At 29.7% G+C, this 13114-nt stretch overlaps 1 protein-coding gene across 2 annotated transcripts in view; it reads left to right on the forward strand.

The window, feature by feature from the left end:
* The first annotated feature begins 542 nt into the window (after nt 1-542).
* Nucleotides 543-13114, forward strand: part of LOC142326739 (nucleolar protein 11) — a 44539-nt gene continuing 31967 nt past the window's right edge. Inside the window, exons 1-2 of one of the 2 annotated variants that reach the window (XM_075369410.1) lie at nt 543-910; nt 9488-9652. In XM_075369410.1, the coding sequence (XP_075225525.1) occupies nt 779-910; nt 9488-9652 (297 nt within the window). In that variant the 5' untranslated portion in view covers nt 543-778. The remainder of the gene's footprint in view (nt 911-9487; nt 9653-13114) is intronic. The other variant, XM_075369409.1, reaches the window with a different exon arrangement.

Raw genomic sequence — 13114 nt, forward strand, 5'->3', positions numbered from 1 at the left:
ATTGATGATTCAAAACAGAAATTAAAGAACGCCAAAGATGCCCCTGAGACGTTTACTAAAAAGTCTTTAAAATCTTTAGAAAGAGATTTCTAAAGATTGGTCCTTGGCCTTGTTATTTTTGTTTAGGCCTACTTAAAAAGCTGTTAACTTTAAGCAAAAATAAATTTTAATTTGGAGGCCTTGTGTTTAGTAAAAATTAATATTTTTAAAGTTAAAGTTGATGAGAATATCAAAAGATTCAGCTTTTGTTGTAAATAAGTTTTTGTTTGGTTATCGATAAATAAAAACAAAATTAATGAAAATTTGTAAAAACTGGTATTTGTTTTATAAATCCCATATTTCTGGATATATTTTTTTCAAAAAAGTGGCAATTCTTATTTTTAAAACTTCGATCGTTCTGTTATCTCAGTTATTTCTGAAAGAATAAATTTAAAAACTGAATATCTATGCCAAATGTGATATCACTAGTTTTCTGTGTATTGAGACTATTTTTACTGGACTAAACAAATTTTCATCTAATGTTTACAGTAAATTTGAGTGATCCTTGGAACGTTCCACGCTAAACATTTTCACAGTACTCAATAGCCAATAAGCAAGAATTTAAAAATAATAAACGTTGTGTTAATTTAATTCGTCTACAATCGATAGGAAATCTTTAACATGCAATCGATTGAATTATTAATAGATTTCCAACGAACTCTAATTACGTACCGTCACACGTGTTTTGAGGTTATTAATCTGTGTAAATTTATGTGTGCTTAAATGTTAACAGATCAACATGGCTAGGATCAGCTCATGCTATCAGCTATGCCCGCTGATAGATCAAAAAAGTTTTTTTGGTGTATCAAGCGATAGTGAAAGTGGTTTTGTTATTGTTACGCTAGGAAAAAACATGGTGATACGTTACAGGGTTAGTTGCATGTTATAGAACCACCGTAATTTTACAGTTAATGATACATGTTGTTACTAAGTCGTATTTATAGTTTGCTATCAAAATTTAACAGTGACTTTTCCCCCTGGAAATTTTGAACTTACTGGTATTTTATTAGTAGTATCTGGAACCAATTTCAGAAAATTTCTAATTTTAATACGTTTAAATTTGTAATATAGATACTTTCTTTTCTCATTAATATTTCAGTTCTATAATTGCATTATGTATGTTTTCTATTTATTTTCTTAAAATAAACTGGTTGGTAGTATGGGGTGGCAGGACTTTTATGGCTATGTGCTCTTCCTGTCAACCTGACATTTGTATGACCACAATTCCCAGTTTGTCAAAACTGAAGTAGTTTGGAGAATTAAACTTGCATTTTACAAGTAGGTGCATTTTCTGACAACAGCCAAGTAGAGGATGTCAGCCGCACATGATATTAACCAGAAATCACCATTCACTTACTTAGTGAATAGATATATGGCTAGAAGAGTAATTGCTTCATCATATTTTTCTGATGACACTTAGCCACAGTGTAAACAAGCCACAGTAACTTTTATTTTTCACACTTTTTTTTTGTAAAAATTGTAGTGTCCATGTGTGAGAAAAAACAAATTGCCAGACTATGTTTATTAATGAAAATTAAAAGAAAATTTATATAAATTGAATCATTCAAATATTTATAAAAATTAGTTTGATACTGCAGTACCAAAGCTACAGAATTTTCATGAATTAGATGATTAAACATTAGCGATTAGAGAGATGTGGATTACTTCATAGTTAAATTTTCTTGTATATTGTGTCATATTATTTTTTCAGACCTGCCTGGTAACAGTGGATTTAAAGAAGACTTTAAAAAAGAGAATTATTTAGAAAGATGACACACATTCAAACATCGATAATCATGACATATGTTGTTATGGTCATTATGTTATCAATAAACAAGCAAAGAGTTTCACTAATTTTTGAATTTTAGCATCTTTTTGTTGTAATAATGTGGATAATGATAGATTTCTTTCCCTTTTGTATTGTATGAGAAGGGAATAAAAGCTGATTATGACATGGACATTAGTATTCAAATAATGACATTTTTATATACTCTATTCTAATGGAAATGATTCAGATGTAGCATCAAGAAAAGCGTCAATACGATGCCTTTCACCCAAGTTACATCCCTAGTAAGTCACCAAATATTTTGTATTTCAGTACTGTACAAGTATATTATACATTATTTTTGGACAAAATAATTTTTTTTTCAGCCACACTGGACCGCCTTATCAATCAATTTCCAGTGTTCTTCAAAGAGCACACTACCTTAACATTCCGGTTCTACCAGTACTTTTTTAAGAGGGTCTAATTTTTGTTTCCGCGTTTTGTTTATAACCTTCATTGTGCATCTTTTGGGTCATTTCTGTGGAGAATCTGTGTGCTTTCAGAGCGTTGTTTATTTTTATTTTGTCAAAAGTGTCCTTGATCCTTAGTCAAACTTCTTCGATATCCTTCTTAATTCCTCTGATGTATTTTCCACTAGTTTTCTTTTCTAAATTCCCAAGAACCATTTGTTTCAGAATTTGGCCTTCTGGTATAATGAAGATGTGAAAAAAATGAGAAATCCTTCTCTTCTTCATCGTGCTGATAATCAGGTTGCTATCTTTGTATATGTTTTCGTTAGTGGTTATTTGCCATTTGCCAGACCCCATTTTTCTGGTAATTTTTGTTTAAATAGGTTCTGATGATCCTGTATTCTGTTTTAATTGGTTGGTTGGTTTTAGCTTCATTTTTAATTTAAAAAATAGTTTCACAGGCGTTCAGTGCCTCTGGGAGGTTGAGTGTTTTGTAGTGGCAAATTTTGGACTGTATTGAAAGGCATTTTTTATTGCAGATCTCAGATTAAACCTTGTGCCTTTCTAATTTTGAAGATTCTGTTTTGCCATGTGGATCTATCTTTTAATCTGCAGTTGATGATTTCCCCTAAATATTTAAACTGCTGAACTAGTCTTAATTTCATTCCCATTAATTTTGACTTTATTTTTGCAGAGAGGGTCAGTGGCCAAATATGTTCATAAGAGAGTCTTAATCAAGTTTTTGGGCTATATTTTCAAGACTAGAAAGAGGTTTTTGCTTTGTGAGTGAACTTCGTTCATGTTTAAAGGCAGAAGGGACAAATTCTAAGTAGTTTACTTAGTTGGCAGATTCAAAGTATTCTTAGTTTGGCACATTGGCAAATTCTAAATAGTTTATTTGAATAACGTTGCCTCTACCAATTTTGGTTTTCAGAGGATTCTTACCAACTGCCCAGTTTTCATTATATAGTTCAGAGCAATGTTAAAAAGTATAGGGGAAGTCCATCCCCGTGTCTTAGTCCAGTTTACTGGTGAAGGGATCCAATATTTCTGCTTGGAATTTCACCTTAGATTAGGTGTTTTTTAATTTTCAATAATTTTTACGTTTTTTGTATTGCTTGTAATACCTGAGGATCATAAGTCGGGTTGTCCTGTGAATATAAAGTTGATGAAGGTAATAAAAAGTTGCTTGTGGACAAGATTGTAATATTCCATTATTAATTTTAGACTTGGAATTTGTCTGCGCAGCTTCTGTCGGGTCAAGACCCTCCTTGGTATTCGCCCAGCTGAGTACAGTGTGTTTTTAATTCTGTTTAGAATTATGTGGGAAATAATTTTGTAGGTGCAATTCAACAGGATTATCCCTCTGTAGTTATCTGAATTTGTTTTATCCCTGCTATTGAAAACTGGGTGAATTTTTCCCATGGTCTAGTGTTCTGGTAATTTTTCATTAATCCAAATCTTGACCAGGCGTCTGTATAATTCAATAAGGAAGTTTTGGCTAGCGTTTTTCCAAATTTCTGTGAAGACCTTATCTTCCCCGCTGGTCTTATAATTTTTAAGTTTTTTTTATTGTTTGGGTCATCTCTGAAAAAGTAGGTTGGTTAATTTTATGTGGTTTGGAGAGAATTGGTGTATCAGTTTCAACATGAAAGTGGGGAATTCCTCCCCGGGGGATCCTTAGTTCAAAAGTCTGTTGAAGGATTCAGCTAGAAATTTAGCATTCTCAGAGTTAGTTTGGGCCAGTTTTCCATTTTCATCCTTTAACATTAAGGTGGGAGGTTCCTATTTTTGTATTTATCTGCCGAAGGTTTATAGTAGTTAATTAGACATGGTTATTTAAGGTTAAGGTTAATGAGCATAGAGAGGGTTAGGTTACGTATGCTGATATCACACGAAGTTCAGAGCTTATTTAATTATATTTTTTGTAATTTAATTGTGTTAACATTTCATTAAAACATATCTATAACTGAAATGACACAAATTTCAAAGAAGTATATTTAAAAATGAATAATAAATATTAGATACAAAGTATACAAAACAGAAAAAATGTAAACTGAAGATTGACACAAATTAAAAACATTACATTACTCACTGCTATGGGAATATGTAATTTTTTTATTTTAAATTCTGCTTTATAACCTAAATTTTAATCAGACCATTTAAAAATATGTATTTTATAATAGGCGATCTGTCTATTACACCATAAGGTGTAACTGCCCATAAAAAGATTTAAATGGTACTGTTGTACAAAATTCTCTTGTTTATGATGCTTGTCATTTCATCCTGCCACATATTATTCCTTTCTGCAGGCAAACTCTTCTCAAGAAGTATCTCATCTAACTAACTTTCAGTTTAATTTCTTTCTCATTGGTCTTTTTTTCCCAATTCTATTTCACCACTTACTCATTCTAATTATAGAAAAGAATTTGATACAACTCACAAAAAAAGAAGGAATGACGCATGTAATAAATTACTACGGGGTGTTTCTATGTGATCAGTTACAGTGTTTCATGTTCAATCTACCTCCTTGATGCATTGTATTTACTGTTGAATTGTATGCTGTATTCATTGGATTTCTTCATGTCACAGTTGGATTTCTCTGTGTTCTGATATGCTGCGATTTTAGAAATTTTTTTTTTATCACTCTTTGATGTATTCACTACTTATCTAATAGTTGTGGACTTTCAAACATTGATTCATTTCTCACCAATCAGAATATACGTGTCAGTTTCTGCTTGGTTCCTAATCATGTAGGAATCACAAGCAGTGAATATTGAACTGATTTAGATGCTAAGGGTGTTGGCTGTTACAAATAATTCATAATTTGTGACAGTAAATTGTTTCATGTTAAAACTAGTATAATACCATGGAAGTTATCTTTACAATACAATGAAAATTTTTTAGTTTGCATTTAGGTGCCAGGTTGATGTATATCCAAACCTTATTTATACCTTATTTCAATTGGTGATGCTCCAATACAATTCTTGTATGCCTGTCAGATAATAGTGCATTACATTTTCTTTGATTCTATGTTATACAGCATCATGTTAAAGATTTAAACTAGCATGTGAGATAGTGACATTTTAGATGATTATTTGCTAAAAGTGGCAACAATTTTAAATTTTGTGATATTTTACAGGCTTTTGTATGGAGACTTTAATATATCTCTCCCTTCATATTCCAATTGTTACTTGTGCTTTGTGTGTGTTTGCGCATGTGCATACACATACACACACTTATATATCTATACAAATTTATTATTCATTGACATATTGAATACTTAAATAGTGGTCACCACTTCATCAGACCACTCATAATATTAAAATATTATACTTAAATTAATATTAAAAACTATTTTTACATTTTTTAGAAATTATTTGACATTGAATTGTTACTTTAAGTATGTTTTCACCTAAAGCTGATATATACTGATTGCTCGGTTGCAATTAATGTTAGTCCATAAATCAAATAGGAACTGTTATATTTTCTATTTTAGAATTAAATTTAAATAATTTATTTTTAATCTTCTCTTAATATCATTAATCATCATTAATAAATTTCAGTTTATTTATTATGTTTTTATTGCTCTTTATTGTTGTATCCACTTATTGGGGCATGAGTTCAGTTTTTTATTATTGATTTGTTATATTGATATTATGTACATTCCTAATGGTTTTTTTTTCTTAATGTGATTAGAATAATTAGATCTTTGTTTTTCCAGATTTATAAAACATTTATTGACATTTCTATTTCTCATTCTGATATAAATTTTTTTACAATTATTATTTTCTAAATTTTTATATATTACACTTGCTTTGATGTATATGTTATTTAAAGTAAACCTTTTATGTTAAATATTTGTTTAACTGTGAGAATAGTAATGAGCAGCAAATTTTTTGTCATAGATAAAACTATTAATATATGAAATTAACTGTTTAAATGAATTGAGTATTAAAATTGATATGTAAAAGATAATAAAATGATAATGTATAATGTATAATGTAATAAAATTGATAATGAAATGTAGATTGGGGTTTAAAAACCTGAAGAAAAGGTGTCAGATGAATCGGTGGAATTTAGAGAAGCTTGAGGAAGAGGAGGTAAAGAAGATTTTTGAGGAGGACATCGCAAGAGGTCTGAGTAAAAAAGATAAGGTAGAAAATGTAGAAGAAGAATGGGAGAATGTTAAAAAGGAAATTCTTAAATCAGCAGAAGCAAACTTAGGCGGAATAAAGAGAACTGGTAGAAAACCTTGGGTTTCAGACGATATATTGCAGCTGATGGATGAACGTAGAAAATATAAGAATGCTAGTGATGAAGAAAGTAAAAGGAACTATCGGCAATTAAGAAATGCTATAAACAGGAAGTGCAAACTGGTGAAAGAAGAGTGGATTAAAGAAAAGTGTTCAGAAGTGGAAAGAGAAATGAACATTGGTAAAATAGACGGAGCATACAGGAAAGTTAAGGAAAATTTTGGGGTACATAAATTAAAATGTAATAATGTGTTAAACAAAGATGGAACACCAATATATAATACGAAAGGTAAAGTCGATAGATGGGTGGAATATATTGAAGAGTTATACGGAGGAAATGAATTAGAAAATGGTGTTATAGAGGAAGAAGAGGAAGTTGAGGAGGATGAAATGGGAGAAACAATACTGAGATCTGAATTTAAGAGAGCATTAAAAGATTTAAATGGCAGAAAGGCTCCTGGAATAGACGGAATACCTGTAGAATTACTGCGCAGTGCAGGTGAGGAAGCGATTGATAGATTATACAAACTGGTGTGTAATATTTATGAAAATGGGGAATTTCCATCAGACTTCAAAAAAAGTGTTATAGTTATGATACCAAAGAAAGCAGGGGCAGATAAATGTGAAGAATACAGAACAATTAGTTTAACTAGTCATGCATCAAAAATCTTAACTAGAATTTTATACAGAAGAATTGAGAGGAGAGTGGAAGAAGTGTTAGGAGAAGACCAATTTGGTTTCAGGAAAAGTATAGGGACAAGGGAAGCAATTTTAGGCCTCAGATTAATAGTAGAAGGAAGATTAAAGAAAAACAAACCAACATACTTGGCGTTTATAGACCTAGAAAAGGCTTTCGATAACGTAGACTGGAATAAAATGTTCAGCATTTTAAAAAAATTAGGGTTCAAATACAGAGACAGAAGAACAATTGCTAACATGTACAGGAACCAAACAGCAACAATAACAATTGAAGAACATAAGAAAGAAGCCCTAATAAGAAAGGGAGTCCGACAAGGATGTTCCCTATCGCCGTTACTTTTTAATCTTTACATGGAACTAGCAGTTAATGATGTTAAAGAACAATTTAGATTCGGAGTAACAGTACAAGGTGAAAAGATAAAGATGCTACGATTTGCTGATGATATAGTAATTCTAGCCGAGAGTAAAAAGGATTTAGAAGAAACAATGAACGGCATAGATGAAGTCCTACGCAAAAACTATCGCATGAAAATAAACAAGAACAAAACAAAAGTAATGAAATGTAGTAGAAATAATAAAGATGGACCACTGAATGTGAAAATAGGAGGATAAAAGATTATGGAGGTAGAAGAATTTTGTTATTTGGGAAGTAAAATTACTAAAGATGGACGAAGCAGGAGCGATATAAAATGCCGAATAGCACAAGCTAAACGAGCCTTCAGTAAGAAATATAATTTGTTTACATCAAAAATTAATTTAAATGTCAGGAAAAGATTTTTGAAAGTGTATGTTTGGAGTGTCGCTTTATATGGAAGTGAAACTTGGACAATCGGAGTATCTGAGAAGAAAAGATTAGAAGCTTTTGAAATGTGGTGCTATAGGAGAATGTTAAAAATCAGATGGGTGGATAAAGTGACAAATGAAGAGGTATTGCGGCAAATAGGTGAAGAAAGTAGCATTTGGAAAAATATAGTAAAAAGAAGAGACAGACTTATAGGCCATGTACTAAGGCATCCTGGAATAGTCGCTTTAATATTGGAAGGACAGGTAGAAGGGAAAAATTGTGTAGGCAGGCCACGTTTGGAGTATGTAAAACAAATTGTTGGGGATGTAGGATGTAGAGGGTATACTGAAATGAAACGACTAGCACTAGATAGGGAATCTTGGAGAGCTGCATCAAACCAGTCAAATGATTGAAGACAAAAAAAAAAAAAATGTAAAAGAATATTTATCTATTTGTAGATGTGTGTATTTATGAATGTGTATGCGTGTGCATGTGTAACATACATGATGTGTATGCTTAATTACTTAACTATTTTAAGGATTCCCTTACTTTCGTTATAACATTTAAAAAAATTTTTTTTGTTAGTTTATTTTTCTGAATGATGGATTTTCTTCATCTGTTTAGTTTAATTATTGATTATTTATTGTTTGCTGTATGCTGTACATACAAAATCTGGTTTATGTCCTTTTATGTGCATTTTAAAACAAAATTAGTTTTAGAATATTTATGCTGTTTTCTGAAAAAGCGTAGAAATGTGTACATTTCTAGTTTAGTTTTTTCTCCATACACCTTTAATATAACATTTTTTGGTTTTGGCTTTTAGGCAGGTATAATCCATTTAGTTGTTTGCTCTTTAAAAAAGTAAAACCTACATTTTAAACTCATGATTCTATTTGTTACTTTTACAACAAAGAATATGGTTTTCAGGGGGTGGTTGTTTAATATTTGGTAATTATATTTTAGAATTTATATGTTTTCTTAAAATTCAATTCAAAATAAAATAAACATTTTTTAATAATTATTACATTTTTATATGAATTAACTGTAGGGCGTACAGTTTTATATAGAATTTTTTATAGAAAGTAAAAATTTTGTATGTTATTATTTCCCCACTTATAAAACAACTCATGAGCTGTCATTTAACAACACCATTAAGGCAAAAAATATATATGGCTTCATAGGCACTTGTAAAAAAGCTATTTGTATAATTAAAAGTTTTAATTTTGACAATTTAATTCCATAATTTTATTTCAGTAGAGTTTTTATTACTATATACAGTTTGTTACCTTTGGCATGTTTTTATTTGTGAAAACATTTTATTTATAGATAAGGCAAATAAATGTAAAACTAGGTGTAATTTGTTGTAAACAAAGTAAAAGGAAAAATTTATGAAATTTCTTATTTCAGTATAGAAACTGTAGTTTGAATAATCTCTATTGGCCCAATTAGTAATTCCATATAATGTTATTTTCAGCTATCAGATCAAAAACAAGTGAACAGCTGGAACACTAAAGTTCGTTTGTCTTCACCTGTACTTTATGATTACAGAAGTGGACAGTATGTTGGTGTTTTTAGCATGAATACAATACGATTGTGGAACGAGACTGATGTTGATTTGCATAAAGTTAAGAAATATAAAGTGAGTATTTCATTCAGTTATTTTTAGAACGTATATTTTGTAGAAGATTAAAATAAATTAAATTTTTCAAACATGGTACTATTGGTATATGAAATTAGTTATAATATAAAAATAAAATAAAAATCAACCTTACGAACAATTTACACTATGTCTCTAGCGCTTTTGGTCATTCGACCATCCTAAGGAAAGACATTTTTTCATAATTTAAAACATTAAAATTAAAAACGTAAATTAAACAATTATAAAAATATTAAAATCATAACAACTGGTCGTCATTGTGTAAAAATAATTACATCATTTACATAAGATTGTCTCAGATATTATAAATAGTAATAGTTGGAGGGTTGTAATCAGGTTAGGTAACTTGATAATTATTAATTATTTGTTTAATTTTATTTTTTATTACAATTAGATTAAAATAAGTTGAAAATGACTAGTATGAAACAATATCTCATTAGAGATGTGCTCTTGGCCTGTGGTGTAAAGTATTTAAATTATAACCAAAAAATGTCCCATTTGTCTTTTGTAGGCTTAATATCCATCGACAAATTATCTCATTATTATTCTATTTTTTAGTGTAAAACTAATAAACACTATTAGTCTAAATAAAGTATTAACTTATTTGTTAAAATAGGTAATTATTATTAATTCTCAGACTTGAATATATCTTTAATACGTGAAATGAATATACAACCTCTTAAAATAATTAATATAATATTTTGTTAAACTGTATCTCTTTCAAATTAAAAATATTTTACTGAAGTTATAATTTTGAATGTAAATAATTTAATGGAATGTAAATTTAAAAAAAATAAATTTAAGTTTTATATTTTTGTAATTGTTTATATTGTATATAAATGTATATATATATATTTTTTTCTTTTTGAGCTTAATAAAGCTTATATTTTTCAGCGATTTGAGAATTTTGTTACTGTGCCAGTCTTATCTCAAGTAAAATAATCTTCTAGTCATTTTTTATACCCAACTTTTAAGATGAACAGATACAATTATGATCTTCATAGAAATTATTAATTAAAGTATGAAAGAATTGATAAACTTTTCAGAAGAACAGAGCATAATATTGTAATGTTAAAATTATATTTCTTCATAGAAATTATATTTTATTAATTCTCTCCCCCCCCCACCCATCTGACATCTTCCATGTGGATCTTGTAATCATACAAATGTAGTACTTAATAAGCAATGGAAGTGTATTCTGTTGTTTAGCTTCTCATTGTAAATAGGTGGATATTTTAATATGTAAACATCATATTATTTATAGAAATGTTCTCTGATAAAACTGTACAATTTTATTTTTCTAATGATAAAAAAAATGCAAGTTCTAGAAATTGAAGGGTAGCAGCTTGCAAGAAAAAACTTGGGGATTACAAAATGATACATAATTTGGATCATTGAAAGGGATGAGATGTGGATAGTTGTAGGAAATATGAAAAGGAAGTGGGTAACAAACAGACAGACAGTTCAAGCATTGTTTAATTATACATGAACAATCTGTGGTCTCAAACCTGGCCTCAGTTTGCATACTAGTGTTCACTTGCCCTCTCCCCCATCAATATTCTAAAAAATATTTTGTTTAATTATACCTACAATTAAAAAAAAAAAAAAAATGAAATACCTTTTCTTGCTGTGCATGTCTTTAACTCCTCTGTGAATTTTTACTTACCCTATTCACCCATGATATCTGATAAATTTTTTTTTAGTTAATTTTTTTCTTACAGTATTTAGATGTTGCATAAACAACAAAGAAATATCCCATGAAAATTCTGATTTCTATTGATGTAAATTAATTAAGAAAAATTGAAATACTACATTTTATTATAAAAATAAAATTTCACATATCCTTTTTTGGCTAGATAGGGAACTGGCCAATGTATTTAGCCACGTATGGTGGATTTAGAATTCCCAGTGTTTATTAGCTTAACTGAAGTGTTAATTATGTCAAATGTATTATATTAGTAAGTAGAGATTTTAAAAATATGAATTTTTTTTGTTAATGTCAAGATAAATTGAGTTACCCTAGCTTTTATATAATTTTATTTTATTTTTTGAAGATAATATTGTTAAAAATTAAAATGATAGATTACAGGGAGTTAATTAACCAAAATTTTGGGGTTTTATCAAAAGTTGACAGTGCATTTTATCAAGTCATACGTAAAGATGATTTATAAACAAATATAAGCTTGAAGCTTTTGCATAATATATATTTTGCACAATATATATTGTCTTGTTTGTAGTTACTAGAGCAATAAAAATTAACTAATGTAAAGGAGGTATGGTCTTGAATCATTTATGAGATCTTCGTGCACACTACAACCTCATATAGAAAATTTTTCTGATTTCTGAGCCTATTAGTAATGTTTTATTTGAGGGATAAATTTTTTTTTTTTGTCTTTTTTTTTTTTGTCTTCAGTCACTTGACTGGTTTGATGCAGCTCTCCAAGATTCCCTATCTAGTGCTAGTCGTTTCATTTCAGTATACCCTCTACATCCTACATCCCCAACAATTTGTTTTACATATTCCAAACGTGGCCTGCCTACACAATTTTTCCCTTCTACCTGTCCTTCCAAAATTAAAGCGACTATTCCAGGATGCCTTAGTATGTGGCCTATAAGTCTGTCTCTTCTTTTAACTATATTTTTCCAAATGCTTCTTTCTTCATCTATTTGCCGCAATACCTCCTCATTTGTCACTTTATCCACCCATCTGATTTTTAACATTCTCCTATAGCACCACATTTCAAAAGCTTCTAACCTTTTCTTCTCAGATACTCCGATTGTCCAAGTTTCACTTCCATATAAAGCGACACTCCAAACATACACTTTCAAAAATCTTTTCCTGACATTTAAATTAATTTTTGATGTAAACAACTTATATTTCTTACTGAAGGCTCGTTTAGCTTGTGCTATTCGGCATTTTATATCGCTCCTGCTTCGTCCATCTTTAGTAATTCTACTTCCCAAATAACAAAATTCTTCTACCTCCATAATCTTTTCTCCTCCTATTTTCACATTCAGTGGTCCATCTTTGTTATTTCTACTACATTTCATTACTTTTGTTTTGTTCTTGTTTATTTTCATGCCATAGTTCTTGCGTAGGACTTCATCTATGCCGTTCATTGTTTCTTCTAAATCCTTTTTATTCTCGGCTAGAATTACTATATCATCAGCAAATCGTAGCATCTTTATCTTTTCACCTTGTACTGTTACTCCGAATCTAAATTGTTCTTTAACATCATTAACTGCTAGTTCCATGTAAAGATTAAAAAGTAACGGAGATAGAGAACATCCTTGTCGGACTCCCTTTCTTATTATGGCTTCTTTCTTATGTTCTTCAATTGCTACTGTTGCTGTTTGGTTCCTGTACATGTTAGCAATTGTTCTTCTATCTCTGTATTTGAACCCTAATTTTTTTAAAATGCTGAACATTTTATTCCAGTCTAC

The sequence above is a fragment of the Lycorma delicatula genome, chromosome 6 (genome assembly GCF_047948215.1).
Source record: "Lycorma delicatula isolate Av1 chromosome 6, ASM4794821v1, whole genome shotgun sequence".
Taxonomy (NCBI): Eukaryota; Metazoa; Arthropoda; class Insecta; order Hemiptera; family Fulgoridae; genus Lycorma; species Lycorma delicatula.